The sequence below is a fragment of the Lepisosteus oculatus genome, chromosome 9, assembly GCF_040954835.1.
Source record: "Lepisosteus oculatus isolate fLepOcu1 chromosome 9, fLepOcu1.hap2, whole genome shotgun sequence".
Lineage (NCBI taxonomy): Eukaryota > Metazoa > Chordata > Actinopteri > Semionotiformes > Lepisosteidae > Lepisosteus > Lepisosteus oculatus.
In genome coordinates, this window is record NC_090704.1 from 41673975 (window position 1) to 41686843 (window position 12869).

Consider the following 12869-nt stretch of genomic DNA (forward strand, 5'->3'; position numbering starts at 1 on the left):
TAGTGCTGAGTAAACCACTGTTCCATCCTCAAGAATAACCGGTGCTGCAGCTGGTCAATCTGCAAGCTCATGCAACATGTGTTTGTTAACCTAATACCTGAGGTGAGTTTGAAACAGGCTCTGTTAGTGCAACGCACTGTAAGGTGCTAAGCTAAAAGGAGATCTGTTACCTCCATGATAATTTACTTTCAATTTTGACTTCAGTTCTACTCATCATGCATTTAACTCTTTCAGGATCTCTCTCCTGTGTACTTTAGACAGCTGCAGGGTATTCTTAGAAACACGGTGCTGCTTTTTCAAACCTGGGCCAGGTTTGTAAAGTGAGAGCAATTAAGATGTATAACCCTTGTCCTCCACTTATTCCCTTTCTAAATATATTGCAAAATCCAAAAATCCAAACTCATTAAGATCAAAAGCAGTTAAGAACGTGACATTCTTTTTGGCATTAGAATGGGTGACAAGAATAACAGAGGTGCTGTTTTGTGCAGTGTCTAACCAATATTGTAACAGATCCAAACCAGCCTTGAATGACAGGCCGTCATTGAGTTTCCAAGTACTCTGAGGTCTTATATCTCAAGGGCAGCAAATCTTACTGAACCCAAAGTCAGTTTAGTCCAGGGGTTCAGAAGGGACAGTGAGTCTGAATTTTGTTTTGTTGTCTTTATAGCAGCAGCAAAAGAAAAGCTGGGAGAAGTTGTTAAATTGCTGTCATTAAAACCAGTGACTAGCTAAATTAGCCCATCAAGACCTGAGTTGCAATTAAAAATAACCTGCAGAAACACTGGACCTCCAGGACTGGCCTAGTCTAATAAACTGAACAATCTGGACCTGTATTATAATGAGAACTGTGAGAAAAAAAAAGCTTTCAGTATCTACATCTTGATTTAAGATTGAGTTTTTGAATATTTTCTTCATTTTTGTTTTTGCAGCATGCTAGGCGTGACTTTTTTCCTACTCTTAATCTGGAAGAAAACATCAAGTCAAACACCTATCCCACAAATACCTCAAATCTTCCTTCTTCACAATGACAGTTCAGTGCTTTATATTTTCCTTGTTGTCACAAGGAGAAATCAGACAGAAATTGTCAGCACTGAAGCTCTGCTTAACTAGGTCCAGTGATCCAGTGCTGTCCCCTTAAAGAAGATTCATATAGGTGGAAAGGGGATTCATTCAGGAAGCTAAATTAGGATATTCTGCCATTTTCAGTATGTTTCACTACAGTACGAGCTACAAAAGAGGTTTCTGTGGGTTGTATTAATAATGTTTGCGTTCCTCTACAGCTCAGAGGGTGTGCGCTCCTTCCTGTGTCTGTTCACAGTCATACGTCCACGACAGACACTCCCCGCACCGTGACTCAAAATGGCCAAATAAGGGCGTAAAAGTTGCTGTTAGACTGTTTTATAATTATTGTTTGTTTTTCTTCAGATGTCTTCAAGCCTGTGGGCACAAACAAGTCCTACCTCACCTCCTCATCGATTCTCACCATCTCTGCCTCACCAGGACCAACGCAGACAAACTTGTTTTTTTGCTCTCTATCTCTGTGGCCCTATCTCATTCTTGCATATCTCTGGAGCCAGGTTCCTGGTTCCTCTGAATGGGTAACCAGAACTACAGATGTCTTGAAGAGGCTGCAGTCTGTAGGAAGAAGAACAGGTCTGGTGGCTTAGAAAACCACAATTGGTCTAATATAATGCACCAGTTCCTGTAAAATCAGAAAAAGCCATTCATTCTTTACACCCGCTACTCAAAAGTTTCAAATGTGGCATTTGTTCAATGCACAATTCACATTGGTCCTTTAATGTGTGTTAGAATTGATAAGACATGTACTGCATTTGTCCTCTTAAATAAATATGTCTTAGTTTCGGTGTTTGTTTGGTTTAAAATTTCTCCCTGACTTATCAGTGTAATAATAAATAACAATTATTGATTAATAATAACAACTAATTATTATTTATCTCGCCGTTGATACATGAGGTCCTATTATTTGTATTCTTGCATAGTGATGGTAGTTCTTATTAGACCTTTTTGAAGAATTCAAACTGTCTCACTTGTTTCTTCCTTATTTTCATTTCAGTCCTTGGGCCAACAACAGATTATTTCAGGATCAGGCATGGACCTGGGAACACAGAAGGAAAATTAACTTTAATTGCTTTTACCTCTTTTTTTTTTTCAGCGTCCCTGACCATTCACTAGTATAAACACTCACTTGTAGCACACAGTCCTAAAAAGGATTGACAAAAACTTTGAAACATTTTGTCAGCCTCATCTGAGTATGCACGATCTGAGTATTCAAGGATCTGAAAAATCCAGGCAGATAATTTAGAGGCAAACCAAGGATGTGATCAAACATTATGCATGACCAATGACCTCCTACATGAAAGGCAGACTCTTCCCTTTGATAATGTGCTGAGATTCTTGGAATAGTAAAAATGTGCACAATATGCAGATACCAATGAAAAAAGAGAAAGGCATGTCAGTGCTGAAATATTCTTTACATTAGGTCGCATGAGTTCAATTGATTTTTTATATAGCGCCTTTCACAACAACGTTGCCCCAAGGCGCTTAACAATGTAGGTAACCATATATTTTGTCAATACAGAACAGAAAAGTCCAGAAGACAACAGAGGAGAGGAACCAAAAGCTCCTTAGTAAGGAGAAAAGAAACCTCTTTGGGCATACTAACATTTTACAATTAAAAAAAGGAAATAAATGAATGAAGGTATTAATCCATCCATCCATCATGTCTTCTGTATGTCAGTACTCCATGCAGATCTCGGTAGACCAGCAAAATCCTCCTAAACAATAGCTATATCCACGATGTCCCTCTTGGATCCATGGCAGTGATGCAGCATCCAACTCAGATGGTGCCCAGCCGGGGCACCATCCAGACATGTGGGGAGAAGAATAGGATAATTTGGTCAGAACAGATGTCTCTACCTGGTGGGCCAGCACAGAGACACACAATGGCATGTACAGCAGCACCAGCAGCCATGGTTGCTGCAGGCTATACTGTAAGGTGTGAGTAGGCTTGGCTGACGTAATACTGTAGGTCTTCAGTCTGGATTTGAATCCTGAGATTGACGAAATCCACAATGTTCTCTGAAAAGCCATTGAATCACAGGAAATCTGGCGCAACTAAAGGAACGTCATTTCTTTATCTGTGTCAGCAATCTTAAACTGATGCTTGTGATAGCAAAATCTGGAGTTGATGATTGTTATTGTGCACATTTTACCCAAGATGTGCACAACATCATTGAAATACACGTAAACAAGTATCCAGTATAAAACTGTTGATATAATTATAAGTAAAAATCAAATACTAATATTAAAACGTGTATCAGAAAATATGACACATGATTCAGGATATCTTCTAGCTTTTAATATTTTCAAGCAGGCAATATGTGCATTACCTTTAATGACTCATTGTCTTATTGCCCATGAGTCAGCGTTTTGGTTTATTTCTTCACTCTTTCAAAGACCTTGCCCAGAGTGAGACAACTGAGCTTTTTCCCCAACTGCAACGTCAAAGTCACCAGAGACTCCACTGCTGTCCTTAGCAACCCAACCTTTGACCCTTAGCAACAGTTGTCTGACAGCACGCCAGAGCAACGTGAGCCTGTGTACATTGATTGTGACCACGTGCTGGAGCAATACTAGTTCAAGGCTAACATTGCCCAACATTGAGTATCATTCAAAGGGATTTGAGGACAGAGATCGCAGTAGTGCTTTCAAGACGTTCCCAGGATTTCAATGTCCACCAGTTTCAGATCTGAGTTCTGGTTAAACATGTTTTCTCACATTGCTTCCCACTTATTGCCTATATGCGATGGAAAGAAACTGCATCTAGCATGATATTCAGTCACAATCAGTGTCTGCAGTCTTTCTGAAGCACCCCAGTACAGTTATCTGCCAACCTTCAGACTTCGGGAAGTACCGGGCTCTCCTGGTATCTTTGGGTTGTAGCTAAGAGTAAGGCACAGGTGGACACAGACACACAGACACACAGACACACAGACAGACACACAGACACACACACACACACACACACACACACACCAGGGCCAGTTTTCCCAGAATCCAGTTAACCTACCAGTATATCTTTGGGCTGCTATATCACTCATATTATCAAACATTTCATTATTATCACATATCACTCATATTATCATGCATTTCTTAATAGTAAAATTGAAACTCAGGCACCATGCCTGTCTCTGGCTAGAGATGGAGTTGATTAAAGCTTCTTAAGTTCATGCTTCCTACCACTCCATTGCCTAAAAATATGCTTTGCCCAATTTTTTACATTATAGTGTAGTACTGAGTAAATTAGAGACCTAAAATCCAGAAACTGATCCACACTGAAGGAGTTGTTTCTCTTTGGGTGGTGTGCTTTTAATGAAATCGGGCTTCACAAGGCTCCAACCCAACCCATGTGATTAACACCAAACTCTGGCTTGGACAGGTAAAAACTAAAAAGAACACTTTTCCATAACTGGGGTGAAAGAATAGGCTTGTTACGCAAAATATGTAACACATACTGTAACTGGTGAGTAATAGCCTGTGGAATATTATCAGTGTAATAAAAATGTGTATTTCAAAGGTCTGGCATTACATGTCTCTTAGAAAGGGTGCATTTAAAATAATTCATCTTCTATAGGGTTATTTTAAATCTATAACCTCTTCAGTCAAACATATTTCCCTGTGGAGCTGTTGTGACTGAAAAACAGTACTAGAGAATTTGTAAGCCTTTGGCACGATATTTTAAGAGTATCAAGCCCTCTTCTGAAAGAAAGTGTAAGGCCCCTGGCTGTTGGGTTGTGACTTATTGTACTAATAATTCCTATCTGAGTGATAAACCCAAGACACACACGTTATCTTGTTCACAACCCTCATTGCCTTGTAAGGGAATTTCCATCGGTATTCTCTGGCAACTCTGAAAAAAATACCAAGGTTTCTTGTTAACGTTATTTTTTTCAAAAAGTCAAGATACAAAACACGTGTTTTTTAAAGACAATTTCTTATAACACGCCATGTTAAATGCCAGCCACCTGCAGGAGCTGAATTCATTATTAAAGAGCTGGAATAGAATGTCTCACGGTTATACTATCAGACTGGTCTACTACATCCCAATTGCCCCTGACTATCACTCAGAATTATTAGGTTACCGGTAATAAAGGTATCCCAAAGCAGGCCTTTTCTCCCAGTGAGCTAATTATGTAAATCTGATGTTTATGTTCCTTTTCATTTACTTGATGTTATTGTAACTTCTTTGACAATAAAATCAATAAAATAGGACACCCCCCCCCCCCAAACCATACACTAAAAGTTTTACTTTACTGTGAATACTATGAATTACAAACGCGAATTCTGAAAAGAAAGGCTAGAAGCATCGGTTTTATTGACCGTCAATAAAACAAGCAACATTTATTTCCATAATAAGAGTTTGCCATTTTAGATAAAGATTGATCAACACGGGTAATTTACCGGACCCCGATTTTCATCATCAGTCTAATTTTATTTTTATTTCTCCAAGTTCACCCATCAACCAGTTTTACACCGGTCATTACCAAACAGGTAACTCAGCGTTTCCAAGGTAGCTTCCGGCGGGCGGGCGGGGGGATTCAGGCCACGTTCAGAGTCCGGAAGTCACGTGAACAGGGACCTTGGCAGCCAATCCCGACGCTTTTTTGTGAAAGATGCCCATATTTGGCGAGGTTAGGTGCGCGCGGAGGGAGGGCCGGGCTCGTGTTGTGAGATTGAAAAGGGAGAAGGAGCCGGACAGTTCGGTCACCCGCCGGCTGCGGACGTCTCAGCGTGCTCGTACACCTCCATCCTCCCGAAGGCACTAGGACACCGCCTTTTGCTACAGGTAACCGGGGCTTGAGCTTGTACCTCGTTTAGCGTTTGGGTATGTCTTGCAGGTGGTTTATGAAGACGCATTTAATTGCTTATTTGCTTGTCTTCGGCTCTCTTTTTTTTCTGGAGGCGAAAGGCTGTCTGCCTTTAGCCGATAGCCCGTGTAGAACGAGAACTTGTGCTAAAGTCGTGCCGTTATTGGGGAATAGGAATTCCGGAGTGCCTGAACAAGTGGCAGTAAACTCCACTACTCGAAGTACATATTTACCGCTCTCCATTCATTTTCTCTAGTCACTTTGAAACGCGAGGGCAGTCGGTCCGTCCGTGTTGTACCCTCCCAATAAACTGTCAGGATGTTGCAAATCGTTAGATAAGGAAGCGAAGTGCTCGGTTTCACGGCTGTCCGACTTGTGCACGGCGGAGGGACCCCCGTGATCGAGCCTTGCGGTCCAGACACCAGATGCTCTCGCATCCTCTCCGGCGCGCCTCTGCGAGGGGAGTGGCGGTCCGCTCCTCATTCATTCTCCTCCGGGCTGGGTCCCGAGCCCGCACCTCACTTTAAAAGCGAAGAGACGTGGCGAAAACGAGCCTGCCTCCTTCAGTGAGGGTTGGACGGCACTTTTCTTTTGCGCTGAGGGGGGGGGTTGATAGTCCAAAATGCCACAATAAGCCGGTAACCGCGGCGGGTAGCTGAATTATTCATGTCCGACAGCCTGGCGGGCGACAGCTCGGCCGGCAGGGTGGGGTTATTCCTGCTTTGTGAAAGGGGATAACCCGGCTTTGTAGTGCTGGCTCTTAAGTTAACGAGGCAGTTGTACCCAGAGATAAAGTAACCGCATATTTATCCTTTCATTATTAATGCGTTTACGGCGTCCCGAGAAATTACCTCCTTTGTTGTACCTTTTTTTTTTAATTACAACAAGTTTTCTACACGGTTCGGTCCACACGTGGCTTTTGTGGACCGCACTTCAACGTCTGGTTTAATGTTTTTTTTTGTGACTTCTCGTCGTGTCCGAAAATGAACGCGACCCACACGGGCGCCGTACAATTTTCTGTTCGTTCAGTGTATGCCAGGTGTCGAGAACAAGACTTCAGAGCTTTGAAAGGACGGCCGTGATGAGTGAGGAAGGATACTCGGGCGTAGAGAGTAATCTGAACTTTCAAAACGATCTCCCTTTTACTGGATCTATGCCTGCCGCTGGACTGGGGAGACGCTTGCTCTTCTCTTGCCGGTGCCTTGGTTTAGATAAAACGTAGCTTTTCTGGTATGTGCTGGCTTAGCCTGCTTCCAGGAAACGAGGTTCAATCGACCCCCCCCCCCCCCCCCCATTGGTCTGCATTTGTCCAGTGCCTGAGACTTTGCGGTCTGGGGGAGGTGTTTTGAAAGGATCAGTCTTGTTTTTCCCCCCCACAGAATGGCTGACGACGATATTGCTGCCCTGGTCATCGACAATGGCTCTGGAATGTGCAAAGCTGGCTTTGCCGGGGATGATGCCCCCCGTGCGGTGTTCCCCTCCATCGTGGGACGTCCCAGACACCAGGTGAGCAGACCTGCTCCTGTAGCTTTAAGGTGGCGGTGGATGCCATTGATCTAGAGGCTTTAAGGGTCTTGGCATGAGGTCCGGCTCACGAGCGGGTGTTGGCTGTTAAGATGGCGGAGTAACCTGGGATGACGAAGCCAGAGCTGGGGCAGTCGGTTAACTTGCTGCCCAATTCCCGCAGGGCGTGATGGTGGGCATGGGCCAGAAGGACAGCTACGTCGGGGACGAGGCCCAGAGCAAGAGGGGTATCCTGACCCTGAAGTACCCCATCGAGCACGGCATCGTCACCAACTGGGACGACATGGAGAAGATCTGGCACCACACCTTCTACAATGAGCTGCGCGTGGCCCCCGAGGAGCACCCCGTCCTGCTCACCGAGGCCCCGCTGAACCCCAAGGCCAACAGGGAGAAGATGACGCAGGTAATCTTGCCCTCCATGCAGTGGGTGTATGTGGGACTTGAGTGGGACCTATCAGAGTCCTTCTCGCCCTGAGAGAGGAGGTGTGGTAGAACAATACCTGCTTCCTGTGTGGCCAGTGTATTTGTCCCAGACCAAAGTCTGACGTAAAGCTCCTATATTGAGCTGTGCTTTCAGAGGGTCCAGAGTACTTCCATAAGGAGCAGTGGAAATGGGAACTTATCTTGGGCAGGGGTTAATTTGCCATTCTGGAGAAGGTTGGTCACCCTGTGTTTATCCAATCCAACATCCATTTTGGGTATGGGGTGAAGTAATATCCTTGCTGGATCTAAATGAATCTTCAATTCGGCAAACAATCCTGCATCTCCCATTTGTGATGTTTGCTTTTATTTTGTGAGCTTAGGCTTTTAAACCCACCCTGGTTTATACTTTTCCATGCACTCACTGTCCCCCAACTGTAGTACAAAGCGTGAGTGCAAGAGAATCTTGCACCTGTGTGCACTGCTTACGTGGGTGTGCTGTAACAATGCTCTTAGCAGGCCCTAAACACTGCCCATAACGTTACACATGCATGATGCGAGGTGTTGGCCTTGCCGTTGTGAGCCTTCAGTTGCTGTGACGTTCGCCTGTGTAACTTGGTTCCCCTCTCCACCCCCCCCAGATCATGTTCGAGACCTTCAACACTCCAGCCATGTACGTAGCCATCCAGGCCGTGCTGTCCCTCTACGCCTCAGGGCGGACCACTGGTATCGTCATGGACTCGGGCGACGGCGTCAGCCACACCGTGCCCATCTACGAGGGTTATGCCCTGCCCCACGCCATCCTGCGTATGGACCTGGCTGGCCGCGACCTCACGGACTACCTCATGAAGATCCTGACCGAGCGCGGCTACAGCTTCACCACCACGGCCGAGCGCGAGATCGTGCGCGACATCAAGGAGAAGCTCTGCTACGTGGCTCTGGACTTTGAGCAGGAGATGCAGACGGCGGCCTCCTCCTCCTCGCTGGAGAAGAGCTACGAGCTGCCCGACGGGCAGGTCATCACCATTGGCAATGAGCGTTTCCGCTGTCCAGAGGCCCTCTTCCAGCCTTCCTTCTTGGGTAGGTGGCAGGTCTTCGGCAGGTGGTGGCACCAAGCAGTGTAGGCATGCAGGGGGGTCACAGTGCAGTCCAGTTAGGGTCTGGGGCTCGTTTCATTGTAAAGAGGATGGCCGGAGAATAATGATGTGCACAAGGTGGAGCTCCAGAGTGCCGCTAGTTGCAATGGTGTTACAGATGGGTCTTCTCTTCAGATTCGGCTATGTTCACACTATTGCAAATGGGGGTTAAAGAGTGCTCATTCCTCTTATGGCCCAGTGGTTATTCCTGAGGTGTCGCGTACAATAGTGGGTGTCTTTAAAATTCCTTCAAGCCAGGTAAGGAGTAATGACCACAGACCCGAGTCCGATGTCACAGGATCTGCGACTCCTGATATCTGTGAAAGCCCCGGTACCTTCACAACCTGCTGACATCGCAGCGGCTTTTCAATGGGCGTCACTTGCGGTTAAGATGTTTTAGGTCTATCCACTCCCCTGGCAATGGGGGGAGGGAGGGGAGTACAAGAGGAAAAACTTAAAATGCATAGTCTTTGTGGTATGATGAAGTTTCTTTGCAATAGAACAGACTGGGGAAATACTAACTGAACAGCTTTCTTTCCTAATCCTGACTGTCTTCCTCTGTGCAGGCATGGAGTGCTGTGGTGTCCATGAGACTACTTTCAATTCCATCATGAAGTGCGACGTCGACATCCGTAAGGACCTGTACGCCAACACAGTGCTGTCTGGTGGTACCACCATGTACCCTGGCATTGCAGACAGAATGCAGAAGGAGATTGTTGCTCTGGCACCTGCAACAATGAAAATCAAGGTGTGGGTTTTTTTTTTTTTTTTTTTTTACAGCTGTACTGCAAGTGCAAAATGGTCAGTGACCAATGCATGCTTTGACCTATTTGCCATGGTGCAGCACACATTTCCGCAAGCTAGTGTCTCTATTCAATCTTCTTCCTCAGCTTGCCAACAGTTGTCAAAACTGTTTCCTTTTCTCCCACCCAGATCATTGCCCCCCCGGAGCGGAAGTACTCCGTCTGGATCGGCGGTTCCATCCTGGCCTCCCTCTCCACCTTCCAGCAGATGTGGATCAGCAAGCAGGAGTACGACGAGTCCGGTCCTTCCATCGTCCACCGCAAATGCTTCTAACAGAATGGACTGTGACTTTTTTTTGTTCCTGTTCATCATGGTGGCATAATGAGGAAACCTAGGATGGTGATGTAATGACTCTGAAAAGCCTGAGAACAGTAGTTGGACTGTTGCGTCATGCTTCACTGCTGTTCAAAGCGGGTGCCCCATTGTGACATCGCACACCCAAGCATTCCCTTCCACCCCCCTTCTGTGACTTTCCACTTGGGTAATCAAAACTCCAGCCCAAGTCCTGACTTCTTGCCTGTACATTTATATACATAGTTTTTTTTTTGTATGTTGCCTTTTTTTTTTTTCCCCACCACAAGAACGGTGTACATTCCCTGATGTAAAATTCCGTAGTTGCTCTTGGAATAAAAGATGAAAAACGACTTTCTCTTCCCTTTTTAACTCAATGCATGCTACAGCTCAATGTGCCATCTGTGGAGCATGGTTTCTTCAAATATGGATACTGTCTTGTTGAGGCTCATGTGAAAATGAAGCAATGCAGTAAATGGTTTAGTACTTGTACGGCAAACCAAAACAAATGTGCGACACTTCCACTTTTAGTTCCATTTAAAGAAAATGATGCATGGTGGGGGTTTTTGTTTGTGCTGGGCTTGTCCTGTGCCTTGACAAGTGACTGTTCTGGTTTCCATGCATGTTGTGCTAGTGTTGGTGGACTGCAGTTGACTAGGGGGCAGTATTGTCCAGTTCTCCGTCACTCCAGGATGGTGAGCTAACTGACTCCCCTGTGACCAGGGTTTAACACTGCTGGCCTGACTGGAGAACTGCAGGGTCCCTCTGATCCCATTATATGGCAGCTGAGGCCCACAAATCGGCAAGCAGGCTTTGTACGCCTGGGGATGATTGGGTCTGTGTACACAAGCTATCCTGCTGCATGCGGTATCCCATCCGAAGGTGCATGTCCAACATGCTTTAAGTTTCTACGACCCTGGTGCATGCAGAGAGTGCTGACATCGGGTCCAAGAACTACCCACACTGCACTGTCAGTCAGATGATCAATCAGTATATAGAAGAGTTGAAACTCCTGTGTGCAGTCCTCTGGAATTGGAACATACGTCTGTGTATTAAGTACTCTGATACCCCTGCCTCTCTTGAAATATCTACTGCTCAGTTTATTCATTCTCTTATTCTCTACATTTGTTACCAAGCAGACTGCAATTATTCTAACGTGTAGATTGGATTCAAGCATCGGTCTCGGCGATTTAGTTTAGGAAATGAAACCGGGAGGCGGCCTTGCGGCGATCATACATGCTGTGCAATAGCGTTGTCCTGCCCGTCCTGTCAATGTGGGGGACTGACCGCTAGGGGGCAGCAACGCTCTTTAAATCCTTAGTGAGTTTTGCCATCGTGTTCACTAGCTGCAAACCAATCAGCTTGCTGCACTCGTGCACAATTCCTGTCCTGCGGGGGCCGCGGTGTTAGGGTGTCAGTGGGTTTCCTTTCCATTTCTGCTCTTAATGACCTAATTGAGCCGATAATTAGCTTGACTAGGCGGCTTTAGCACTTTCTCAGAAATCTTCCGCTGTGGATGATTTAAAGAGTTAGAAAACCTGCTGCAGCCTGCCCGTCATGCCGAAGGAAGAAGAGCTCCCAGCAGCGCAAAGTTTTACTGCTGAGCTCGGACTCCTTGGCTGAAGCAGCTTCTTCACACACACGGTAAAGAGCAAAGGGCTGCATGAAGTGAACTTGAGAGGCTTGGCTGTACATACAGTAACCACGAACCAGAAGACAGAAGTGGAAACTAATTGAAAGTGTTTTTACAACCAAGAACAGGTGGCAGTTCTGTACCCAAAGGGTTGTAGGGGTGTGGAACAAGTCGCCCAGCCATGTTGTTGAAGGGTCCCCGGCTCCTTTCAGAAGACAGCTGGATGAAGTCAATTAAGTACTAACTTCCATCCCACACCGATTAATGGGATAGACGAACTTGAACGGCCTCCTTTGCAATCTTCCTAGCGTTCTTCCGTGTGGCACTCGAGCGTAGCTATTCACATTTAATATTACCCACATCCATTACCTCTCCACAGACAGTATATCGTAGGGACACACGCAGGTGTGCTGTGTATTTACACGTAGATGTGTGCTGCTCGTGGGGCGCCTTTCTGGTATTTCATGCAACATTAGCGGGCAGAGAGGCGCTGCCCTCTTTCCGTGCTGCATCTGGCGCAGGCAGGGGCGCGGGATGGTGAACCAGATGTTTTTCCTGAGTGAAGCCGCCAGGTTCACGTCGAAATGGTGCTTCAGAGCCCATTACTGCGCGCCTCTGATGACACTCAAATGGCCATCATTACGCTTCCGCCGCCAGAGGAGGGGACGCAATCGGCGAGACACCAGGGTTTAAAATGAACATTTCGGAGTTAACAGCCCCCAGCTCTTTCTACCCTATTAACCGCTGTACCGCCATTCCACTTCACGGCAGGAGGCGCAGCGCCCCGGCCCCGTCTCTCCGCCGGCTCTCCTGTCCTCCCAGAGCCGGACTGCGGACACAGCGTCCCAGGCGGAATCATCTCTGCTCCCGTCACCCGACACCACGCCCAGAGGACTGGGACCATGACAGCAAATCACCCGCAAACACACACCATCACAAACATGACACACACATCAACACATGCAACACACACACCATCACAAACACAACACACACCATCACAAACACACATACACATGCACACACACAGATCAAACACACCAAGACAAACACACATACACATGCACAAACACAGATCAACACACACCAACACAAACACAAATACACAAGCACACACATCAACACATACACAAAAACAGCACAGAGGATCTCACAAACACAAACATGCACACA

At 46.1% G+C, this 12869-nt stretch overlaps 1 protein-coding gene across 1 annotated transcript; it reads left to right on the forward strand.

Moving 5' to 3' along the window:
- Nucleotides 1-5739: 5739 nt before the first annotated feature.
- Nucleotides 5740-10416, forward strand: LOC102690749 (actin, cytoplasmic 1). Its single transcript, XM_006635160.3, has 6 exons — nt 5740-5866; nt 7268-7394; nt 7576-7815; nt 8474-8912; nt 9535-9716; nt 9902-10416. The coding sequence occupies exons 2-6, from the start codon at nt 7269-7271 to the stop codon at nt 10043-10045; spliced, it is 1131 nt and encodes a 376-aa protein (XP_006635223.3). The 5' UTR covers nt 5740-5866; nt 7268; the 3' UTR covers nt 10046-10416.
- Nucleotides 10417-12869: the final 2453 nt, after the last annotated feature.

What these genes read in the sequence shown, in the direction of transcription:
- LOC102690749 (XM_006635160.3), top strand. Translation starts at nt 7,269, where the DNA reads ATGGCTGACGACGATATTGCTGCCCTGGTCATCGACAATGGCTCTGGA. An exon ending in TGGGACGTCCCAGACACCAG is followed by an intron (nt 7,395 to 7,575) that starts GTGAGCAGACCT and finishes CAATTCCCGCAG; the next exon opens with GGCGTGATGGTGGGCATGGG. An exon ending in CTTCCAGCCTTCCTTCTTGG is followed by an intron (nt 8,913 to 9,534) that starts GTAGGTGGCAGG and finishes TCCTCTGTGCAG; the next exon opens with GCATGGAGTGCTGTGGTGTC.